The sequence below is a fragment of the Octodon degus genome, unplaced genomic scaffold (assembly GCF_000260255.1).
Source record: "Octodon degus isolate 3935 unplaced genomic scaffold, OctDeg1.0 scaffold00312, whole genome shotgun sequence".
Classification (NCBI taxonomy): domain Eukaryota; kingdom Metazoa; phylum Chordata; class Mammalia; order Rodentia; family Octodontidae; genus Octodon; species Octodon degus.
The window spans coordinates 1,109,019-1,120,401 of record NW_004524888.1 but is presented as its reverse complement, the minus strand read 5'-3'; the positions used below and the strand labels follow the sequence as shown (position 1 = coordinate 1,120,401).

Here is an 11,383-nt window from a genome sequence, read left to right as displayed (position 1 = left end):
GAGAATAAAAAAAAAAAAAAAAGAAACATCTGATCATTAGAAAATCTGAACACTGACTGGTTGTTTAAAGATATTATGGACTTTCCATTAATTGTTCATTTTTAAAGATGGGACATCTAGATTGCAACTTTATACTCTGACAGTAAGGAAGTCTTTTAGGTGCAGCAATAGAAGTCTGGGCTCACTCTCTTGCCCTGGTTCCAAATACCCCTTAATAAACAGCCCCACATTCCTCCCTCAGGACCACCCTACCCTCTTTAATGGCCCAGCTGCTCCTGCTACCTTGGGCTTTAAGCCATGGTCCCCATGCAAGGGACCTGGCCATGGGGAGCCAGGCCCTGAAGCTGCAGGGGATGGGCTGCCCCAGGTGCTGACCAGAGTGGGGCCATACCCTGCCCATGCCTGGTCCCTCCATGGGGACTGCGCTGGGCTGGCAGCTAGCCAGGGAGTCCATAGCAGGGACACAGCACAAGGGAGGAAGGCAGCAGCAATATGAAGAGGCCAGAGCAGGGCCCACTCACCTGAGGGGATGAAGAGGGTCTGGCCCTGCTTGACGGTGCACTTATAGCACTTGTCCACCTGGTCGGCAAAGAACATCTCGCTGTGGTTTGCAGCCGACCGCCAGCGCTCATACAGGGAGATGTTGGCTGAGGCTGGTCTGATGAGATAGAAGATCTTCTCACCCTGCCAAGAGAGCCCGTTGGCAAAACTGCAATGCCAGGGACATGTAGGGAGGGCTACCTCTGGGCTGAGAATGCTGGAGTAAGGGGGTGGTGCCACTTGGTACTGGAACTACTGGGGTGACAGCGATAGGGCTTAACTGGACAGCAGCCTGCCCAGGCTTCTTTCCAGCCAGTGCTCTCCGTAGTTCACAAGTTTGCACACTGGGAAAGCGTTAGGTACAGCAGTCCCTGCAGTATGGCTGGGCTGCACTTTATACCCCCAAATGCCATTGTTCTGAGACGCTGCAAATGGCCTATGTGTGCCCAGGGAGAAATGAGCTTGCAACCAGCCATGCAGCAAGTCCTCCTCGGTGGTTCTGTTCTTGTGAGATGCCAGGCTCATAGGCTGGCTTAAAAGGTAGTTACCCTTCCTTCTCCAGCCAGCCTCCCACAAAAGAGGTAGAACTTGGCACCCAGAGCCATGAGACCCTCATCCACCCGCAATGCAGTGAAGATGGGTTTGGGGAACATGGTGGTGACTTGTTCCGAGCCTCATAGAGCCAGGATTAGCACCAAGCACAGACTCCAGCTTATTCCTCCATTAGTCTGGAGAAACCTATTTTGTGGCTAATTGAGCAAAAAGCTTAAGGCTACTGATGCTACTTGCACCACATTTTTCTCTGGCTTACCTCTATTTGTCTATAGTAGCCAGCCCCCATCCCTCTGAGCAGCTCATATACCCCTGTCCACCCAGTGGCTCCAGTGTGGATCCTGACTCTGGATGACTCCTTTACCAGAAGTCAACCTTCCATGAGCACTTGTTACCCAGTGGCCTCACCCAATTGTTAAGAGACTTCAATTCCATGCATGTCACTGGTCCTAGATGCACCCCTGGCCCTCTATCCAGGCATGTCTCCAGACCTCCTGCTTTTGGTCAGGTATCCCAGTATCCCTCTTGGCCACTCAGGGCCCCAAACAATGGCAGACAGTCTTGGGGACTGACCCTGGACTGCCAAAGTCAAGATGTGCCCTAAGGGGCATGCCCACCTTGAGCACGTGATACCAGGCAGAGGCGCCCCCGGAATCGATGTGGAAGTCAGTATAGCTGTCCTTCACACAGATCAGGCAGTACTTGGTCACTTTGGGCTTGGCCAGCAATGCGTCATCAGGCCAATAGTTTTCTACCCAGGACAATTTCTTCACAATGTCAGGTGGTTCTACAAAACTGGACATTCTGGGAATAGGACAGGAAGACTTAGTCAGTGGTGACAAAGCATGGTGTTCCTGGGGAGGGAAAGGTGTTGTGACACATGCATGGCATTGCTCTTATCATACAGATGACCAGAGGTATAGCCACTAGCTGTGGCCACTCAGGCCACCAGTGCTGGTCTCCACAGCCAGCAGAAGGCAGACAAAAAGGCCTGAGAACTCCCTTTCTAAGGAACTGCAAAGTGGGTCATGCCTAATTGACCTACACTCATAGAGTCCTGGGAGTAAATCCTCATACACAACCCACATGCCTCCTGGTGCCACCTAAGTAAAGGTCACAGCCCTCCTCACAGGGAGCAGGCAGCCTGTGACTCCCTGCCATGTCAGGTTACTGTCAAATCCAGCTGACTCCACCAAGGTGGAAAGAGCTGAAGGCAGCTTGGCATCCAATTCAATGTCCCTATCAAAGTAGTCTGTGATTTTTTTTAAAAAATCCCTCCATCAAAAACAGCATATTCAGCAACAGCTGGGTGGTGACATTTCAGCCTCCATGGAGAATGAGGCCACAGAATTTCTGCTACCTCAGGCCACACAGGACACCCATGTCTCCATCACCCTGGCTGGAACATCAGTGGTATCCTTCATAGCGCCATCTTCATTTCCCACTGGAGGCCACATGAACTCAGACAAAACTCTGCAGTGAGTCCTTGTCATCCACTGTTACCCTTGATATCTATCTTAAACACTACTGGACCTCCCTGGGCTATGAGCAGGGCTCAGCTTCCTCCACGTCCTCAGCATGGCCCATCTTGACACCAGCCCAGAGGGACCTCTTCTGGAGGGACAGCTATGACGCTGCAGTACATGGACTGTGTAGAGGTGCTGCTGTGACCTCCTCTTTGTCACAGCATGAGCCCCTGGAACTCATGCCTGCCTGACAGAAACACAAAAACTAAAATTCCTTGCAGGAAACTTGTCTTGGCAATTCCCTGCCCCACTGCCCCCTCTCTCTATGTGTGCTCCCTGACCACTGTGCATCTGACCTCCATGTGTGTGACCTGTAGGCTTGCTATGTGCACCCAGATGCTGTAAGTAATAAAATCTGGATTTTCATCTGTCCCCCTCCTAACCAGCAGAGAAAAGCTCTCTATCTTAGAAACCCACCCTCAGCAACCTCAGTTGCAAATCCTCACCTTTGAATCTCTGGTGTGTTCCAAGCCTTCTTATCTCCCCCCACGAGTCCTTGATGCCCCCATCCCCGATGACATGCTGAGGATACTGTTACCCCCAGGGGAGTGTCCCATGCTGACTAGAGAAGGTCCCATGTAGTCAAGCTCTAGCCTGGTCCTCTGCACCCGGCACAGCACAGAGGCCTATTCCTCCAGCTCCTGATGGACCCCTAGCTTGGCCTGCAGCTCAGGATTCACACCAGCCCCTCTACACTGGGCAGGATCCCAATATCCCTGTGAGCACCTGAGGCTGTCATGAGTAACAGTTTCATGTGACAGATCAGTGCATGCACATCACCCCGGACCCACTGTACAGTGGACACTCAGAGGCAGAGGACGCTAAGAGCTGTCCAACAGCCTATGGGATCAGGCAACTTCTGTGGCCTGGCTGACATCTTGGGGTGACTTGCTGATGATAGTGAGGCCACAGTGCCTCCCTCAGGTGGTACAGACTGGATCTCAGAGCTGGCTCTGTGGCTTGGCCCATGGGAATGTTCTGTTACATAAATGCCTGAAAAAAGCCACCTATAATCTCAAACAGTCCTTAGACTAGGGTTAGGGGTGAGGGGGATGGGAGGCAGAGTGTTCCTGGCTTGGGTGAAATCCCAGGCGAAAGCACCATTTTACCCTGACAGAAACATGACTCAACATGTTCCTTGGTACCAAAGCAAATGGTGCAGAGTATGACCTTGGAACAGATCCCTTGTCTGAGTCCTTCTCTGCTGCCATCTTCTGCCCTCTTTGCCTCTGCTGTCAGGAAGCTCAAATAAGACCCAGCGTCTGGTTACCCTCCCTTTCAATGGCTCCTGGCACAGTCCTACATTCTCTTTCTTGGTGAGATTTTTGATAATCCCTTCATTTCTTTTAATTTCTTACTATACATATGCTATCTTTCATGCTTTCTGGAAGTAGGTAAAGTGGAAATGATGCAAAAACAAAACTCTTCCTGGCCACTCAGGACTGTGAGCACTCTGAGTCTTTCCCAAGAGCCAGCAGGTGGGCAGTGGGATCCAAGGAGGGGTGGCAAAGGCAGGTGCTGACCACAGTAAGTGCAGTCTTGAGGACAGGGCAGGGCCAGCATGTGACCACTCTGGGGGAGGTGCTCTACCTACAGTGGCTGTGGGCTATGACAATAACCCCTGGGACTCAGCAAGACAAGGACAGCAGGGCCTTGTGACCCAAGGAAAACAGAGAGCAGAGCTGGGACTGGGAAGGCAGTGGAGTGGGCTGTGAGCCAATCAATGACTGTGAGCATGCCATAGATGGGTGATGAGGGTGTCATGACAACAGCACTGAGTATGTCTAGGAGTGACTGCGAGTGTCAGTGAGTACACTGTGTCCCAGCATGCACGAGTGTGTGCCCATGAGTGGGTCATGAGTGTGGCTGTATCCTGAGTGTGTGCATACCAAAGAGACCACTCTACACCTCACCAGTGGTCTCTGGGAGGTGGGAGGAGGCAAACCACAAGGATTTGACTTCTTTGCTCTTTTTATCTGAATTGTTCCTATTTTGTCACATTCAAAGAGAAACAGCAAAGAGGACTGGGTGCTGGGTCATGTATTCCATGTGCCCCTGACAGCAGCCCAGAGCAGGGAGAGGTCCCAAAGCCAAGCACTGCAATCCCCACATCCAGGGTGGCCCTGTCACCTGGTGTCGGAGAACTCAAGGTTGGTGACGTTGAGGACCCGTTTGCGGTTGGTGCTATAGTAATAGTCCACAAACTCCTTCAGCTTCATCTTGCAGCCCTTCTGCTTGGTGACATCTGTGACATCCACACTCCGCTCAGGCCCTGGGGAGGCAGCAGGAGGATGTGAGCACATGAAGGAGGTGGCATGACTGCCCTCATGCCTGGACATGTAGGATGGATGCTGCATGCCCTCAGCTGCCCTTGCCCACAGCAGCAGCCACTGAGGAGGAGAAGGTGGATCCTGTGGGTCTGGGTACTATTATCTCCCCTGCTGCTATTCCTCTTGATTCAGAGTGTCTGAGGTACCCACCTCTCAAATGCCACAAAGACCTGGCAACACTGTTTGTGGTGGACTTCAGGCCCCAGCAGGGGTGGCCACCTCAGCAGATAAACACACAGATGTTTATGAACAAGTCTGCTGCAGCATAGCACATCCTGTATAATACATGGGCCACACCTATACTTGAAACGTTATAGGCAAGAGCCCTGCATTACTTGGTTTGGATAAGTGTCCCGCAGGCCCATGCATTAAATTCTCCACCTCCAGCCTAGGGTGCTAGTGGGAGGTGGTAGAATCCCTGTAAGAACTAGGGCCTTACGGAAGGTCCTTAAATCACTGGGGTCTGCTACATGCTGGCTACCTGCAAAGAAGCTGGGCAGAGACAAACTGCTGGGTGATCCTGTCTGTACATGTAAGTGCACAGTGACCCAGTGGCCAGCTCTGCCCTTCTAGAGAAAGGTGCCCTATAATGAGTCTTCTGTAGATGCAAGGTACCAGAACCCCAGCCCAGAAAGAAGCCCTCCAGACCCTCTTTCTGAGAAGCCTCAGGGTCAGTATAGGCATGCCCTTCTGTACTAGTCTGTGAGCTACACCTGGATGGCCCCTGGCCCCAGCTCATTGTTGAAACAGAACAGAATGGCTTCTCAGGTGGATGCTGTCAGTGCCCCAAGGCTCACTATCACAAATGATAGCACCAAGTCCCCTAACACCCCCAGTTTTGACTTCAGAAATGGCAGTCAAGTGCACAGCACAGGGAAGCCTCCTTGGGGCTTTCTCCTCTCCCTCCACTCTCAGGCAACTCTACTAACATGTGGGCCCCAGAAAATATGGAGGCTTCAGCATCCAGCTGCATGGATGTTGTTCCTTCCAGGGTCACTGTCAGGTGTGCTAACCGCCATCTGACACACAGACACCTTCCCCCACCCATGCATCCCCAAATGCCTGTGTCATGGGGCTATGACTGCCCACGGACACAGGATAGCAGCTGCCAGTGGCATCAGCAGGAGTCTAGAGGAATCCAGAAGAGGTACCATGGCAGAGAGAGGTACCAGGTTGTGGTGCAGATGAGAAAGGCCAGTCCTTGGCTGGCAGCCAGGACAGAGAGGGAGACTGATAACCCCCAGGGTTCCAACATGGCAGAGACATGACACAGAATAGTGGAATTCACAGCTGGAGAAGCAAGGGGTTAACAAACCAGCCCCCATAAAAACCAAAGTTACTGAGAGGAAGAGAGATTCACCAAAGTCCCCAATGTCTTGGGAGGACTTCAGGTCTGATCTGAGAGGCCAGAACAGAACCCTGCGTCTCACCCAGTTATGTCACATCCAGGACATAGTCAGGGTGTGGGGCTGGTACACATAAGGTAGCTAGAAAGGCAAGGCCCCCACAAGATGAGGGGGTGCTACACTTACCCACATAGTTCTCAACATCACTGACGTAGAATGTGGGGGCTGGCACGGCCAGGCCTAGCCCATCTTTCTTGGGGACAAGGATGGGTTCAGTGAAGCCATGCTCCTCCATGTAGCCCAGTGTAAGCTGGCTGCCCGGCACACGGGATACCACATCCTCAGCACTGTGGGGAAAGTATGGGTCAGAGGCCACACCATGGCCACTGGCACTGGCCAGGCCCAGACAGGGTCACAGCAGGAAAGGCCCGTAGCATCCAATCCCACACCCCCAGGCCTCTGGAGAAGTTGGCCCATACCACCATGCTAGGGCCACAAGGACAGCCACAGGCCGGCAGGACATCCCTACCACACTCCACCACCTGTGCCTCTGCCTCCAGCCACATTACACACAGAGACATGGAGGTCAGAGCCACAGTGACAAGGGTCAGGGAGACTGCTGCATCCCTGCAAGCCAGCCTCGCCTCCCACCATAGCAGAGTGGCAGGAGCCATCATGGCCAGGGCAGGTGCTCTTCTCATTGCCCACCCTAACTGACCTAGGCTGAGGAGAGGGTCATTTTTCCACTGCCCCACAGTGGGCTAAGGCATGGGGCCTCACTGCCCAGGATGACCATGCGGGGAAGCATGACCAGGGAGACCTTCCACACAGTGAACCCGGGCCACAAACCACCTTCTACTTCCCCCCATGGCCCTGGGACACAGGAGCCCAGCACAACATCTTCAGGATATTGTGGCTTCTGCATCCAGGCCCTAAACTGAGATTACATATCTGGAGCCCTAGGACAGCCCAGCACAGATACCCCAACCATCAGACCTGAGCAGTCCTCTCCATCACTCCCAGGGTGCTGCACCGATAAGGTCTGCCATTCTCTACGAAGCCTAGTTCCACAGCTGGGCTTCATGGAACTAGGTGCCCCCCTAGTTCACTGGAGAACCATAAACAAAATTGCATGGAGTCAGGGGCAAAACCCAGGGCCCTCTATCTCTCTCCTGCTTACACTCTTGCCCCAGAGATGGTAGCATCTACTAGACCAAACACAGTGACTCTCATGAGTGTCCAGTCCTGGTCTGCCCTCTACTGGACACTACTGCTACTACAGGGCCAGAGGCAGATAAGGTGGTTCACACAAAAAGGGAGAAATGACTGTCTTAAGAGCATGGATATATCCTAGCTATTTTCCAGGAAAAGTGAGGGCCCAGAGAGGGCCCCCACACTGCCCTGGGCGCTTATCCCTGCCAGAGATGCCAGGAACAGATTTCATCAGACAGGTACACCAGCTCACAACTGGACATGCTAAGAGGAAAGCCAGCAGCATATTAAACAGAGGCCTGGTGAAGCCAGAGAGGCAAGGACTATTCCAGCAAAGGCTTCTGGCAGTAAGGGATGACAGGGAGCCTGGCAGGTGGAGAACCTTCCCACCTGGTCATGGCTCACCTTGCAGAGTACCAGAGAGCCACAGAAGAGTCTGAGCAGGGAGGAACACAGTCTGCAGTTCTGTCCATTGCTGCACTGACAGGGAATTGCAGCAGGACTAGAGAGGGAGAAAAATGACCACTGAAAAAAGGTGGGTACCTCAGGGAGTGCCTGGACAAGTGGACAAGAAAGACAAGGGAGATTTGCGAGATCAGTGCTTAATCAGTTGGGGTTGAAGGAATAGGATAAAGGAAAGGTAGGTGGACCAGTGACTGGTGTGTGTAGGAGGAGCAGGAGTGAGTGCAAGGAGCCAGGCAAGAGCTGCATTGGGGACTTTATCTGGTATGAGATACATGTTAGATCCTCCAAGGAACACACCAGTTTGTTAAACAGGACAGGTCAGAAGTTCACGAGAACCAGAAGCTGGAGTCAGGCTGTTCAGCTTTGGAATGGGGGCCAAGAACAAAGTCCCTGGCAGGCAGCACCTCAAAGAGAGCACTGAACAGAAGAGGAAACAGGCTTGTGTGAAGAAAACAGAACTTCCACAAGAGAGGACTGCAATATAGTGCTGCAAAGAGACGAGTTAAGATCAGGACAGAAGAGTATCTGCTGATTTGACCACAGGATAATAGCACTAAGAATAAACCAGTAGGAGTAAAGGCAAGGTAAAGAAGAAGAAAATATATGTAGACAACTATTGGAAGCCCAGGAACACCAAGGTTATACCAAGTAAGCTTCAGAAACCACTGGAAGTCTCCCATCTATGGCAAGAGGCAGAAAGCTTCCCTTGATAAATCTAAACACCAAGTGCTTGTCTCTGTGGGGAGAATTCCAAATTAACATTTAGTCCATGGATTAGAACACCAAATGGAATCTTAAACTATGAGATTCACAAAGGTCACATCAAAAGGCACTCAAAAAATTATCTTGTAAGAAGACCTGGGCTGCCTGTGACATGTTAATTACTATGAAAAATAAAACTCCTGAAGAAGCATGCCTCAGATCCAGTCCTAGCCCAGGCCCAGTGAGTGTGTGAGAGAGCTTCCAGCTACCCTGTGCCGGTGGGACCTGCCGGTCCCAGACCAGGCATAGAGTGGGTAAGACCCTCTTTCACCCCCTTGGGATGCCCCCCACCACTCTGTAGCACCCCCCACCCTGCCCACCGAGTAGGAATTTCTGCTGTGTTCTGGGAACCCCAAGATTCAGTCGTAGCCCAGGCCCAGTGAGTGTGTGGGAGAGCTGCCTCTCCCCCCTACTCTACCTTGTTCCCTCCAGACTCAGCTCAGGCCTGGCATACACGCCTGAGGTGAAACCCTGCAGCTGCAATCCCTATAGAGAGTGTAGGGGACAAAACCACCCAGCTAATCCAGGAGCAGAACATCTTGCCAGAGGGGCACAACAGGTTCAAGCCCAAGGGCAGAAGTAGGAAGGAGCAGAGCACAGCAGCCAGACCCAAGCCAGGCACAACTGGATAAATCCAAACTTCGTAGATCTGCACCTGAAGTTTAGTAGGTGCTAAGGTTATAACTGCAACAAAAACCTACAACAAAGGTCAGAAGACATTGCTACACAAAATGACAACAAGAAGGAGCAAAATGCAATCTCAGAACCCAAGCCCACCCATAACAAGTGCAGAGGACACTAACACAGAACAAATTGGGAATCACACAGCTGAAAGCAATGAATCGACAGCTTCTGAAATAAAGAAACAGCTGCAGGAAGGTATAGAGGAACTCAGATTGGAAATGAAAAAAGAAATCCCTGAATTAATAATATCTGCAGTAAAGAATCAAATGCAGAAACATGGAGGAAACCCAGGAAACCCACTGCCTACCTAGAACAAGTGCAGAGGACACTAGCTCAACTCAAATGTATAAATTAATAGTGTCAATAGTAAATAAGCAAAAGCAGAAAGTCATAGAGGAACTCAGAGTGGCATTCTTTTCTACTAGCTCAGCTCAAATGTACGAATTAGTAGCATCGATAGCAAATAAGCAATAGCAGAAAGTTATAGAAGAACTCAGAGTGGAATTTTCTGAAATAAGAAAAGAATTCTCAGAACTCATAGCATCTGAAGTAAAGAATCAACTACAGAAACATAGGGAGGAAACCCAATCTGAAAAAAACACCATAGTAAAAGAATTTATACCTGCTTCTAATGAAGACATTGATAAAAAAAAATAGAGGAGATAAGAAAAATGACGGATTCCTTCAATGAGCAATACAGGAAAGAAATAGATCGCATGAAGCAGATTCAAAAAGATATAGAAGAATTTAAAATCTCAATCACAAGCTTGCAAAACTGTTAAGTGAAAGTGAAGACACAGTTTCAGACCTTGAAGACGCTGGTGCAGCTAGTGAAAAGGTAAGAAAGGATCTCTTAAAAACAGCTAGGATGCAGGAAAAAATAATCCATCACCTGCAAGATGATGCAAAGATGAACAATGTGAGACTAATAGGCATCAATGAGAAAGAAGGAGTCAAAACAAATGACATTAAAAAAATATAGGCAGAAGTAATAGCAGAAAACTTCCCAAATATGAGGAAACAATCTGACATTCAGGTAACTGAAGCATACAGAATGCCAAGTAACCTCAACCCAATGAAAAACACACCGAGACATATAATAGTCAAGATCCCAGAAATTCAGCACAAGAATAATATACTGAAAGCCGCTAAAGAAAAGAAGCAGATCACATTCAAAGGAAAACCCATCAGAATTACGGCCGACTTCTCTTCACAAACCATAAAGGCAAGAAGAGCATGGAGCAGAGTACTCCAAGTCCTCTATGAAAACCAATTCCAGCACAGACTACTATACCCTGCAAAACTCTCTTTTAAGTTTGATGGAGTATTGAAATACTTTCATGACAAAGAACAGCTAAAGAGTTTCATGATGACAAAGCCAACCCTACACAGGCTACTGAAGGATGTTCTAGAGAGGGACCAAAATGATCAGAACTCCACGAATGAGATCAGAAGCAACCAACTAAATAGGGTAAGCAATTAAACACAGGAGAAAAAGGAGTAAACGACATCAGGTAAATAACATGTCAATCATAAGTCAATACATCTCAATTCTAATCATCAATGTAAATGGATTCAATTCACCAATTAAGAGAAACAGACTGGCACAGTGAATTAGGAAACAAAATCCAACAACATGCTGTATACAAGAAACACATTTAACTCATAAAGACATTCATAGGCTGAAAGTCAAAGGATGGAATACAATATTACATGCCCCAGCATCTCAGAAAAAAGCCGGGGTAGCAATCCTATTCTCAGACAGTCTCAACTTCAAAATAACGATGATCAAGCAAAATAAAGAAGGTCACTATATACTGGTTAGGGGAAAAATTCAAGAGGAAGAGGTAACACTCATAAATATGTATGCACAAAACACGGGAGCACGCAACTATATAAAGCAAATCTTAATGGACATTAAAAATCTAATCTCCAATACCACAACCTTAACATGAGACCTTAATAC

General features: G+C 49.6%; 1 protein-coding gene across 2 annotated transcripts in view; it reads right to left on the bottom strand.

Annotated features, from left to right (window-relative positions):
• Positions 1 to 11,383, bottom strand: part of Phf2 (PHD finger protein 2) — a 108,757-nt gene that overhangs the window by 19,231 nt on the left and 78,143 nt on the right. For both annotated transcript variants that reach the window (XM_004647562.2, XM_023707790.1), the window contains exons 4-7: positions 6,481 to 6,641; positions 4,749 to 4,890; positions 1,710 to 1,896; positions 522 to 684 (exon numbers count right to left, since the gene is read on the bottom strand). In XM_004647562.2, the coding sequence (XP_004647619.1) occupies positions 522 to 684; positions 1,710 to 1,896; positions 4,749 to 4,890; positions 6,481 to 6,641 (653 nt within the window). The remainder of the gene's footprint in view (positions 1 to 521; positions 685 to 1,709; positions 1,897 to 4,748; positions 4,891 to 6,480; positions 6,642 to 11,383) is intronic.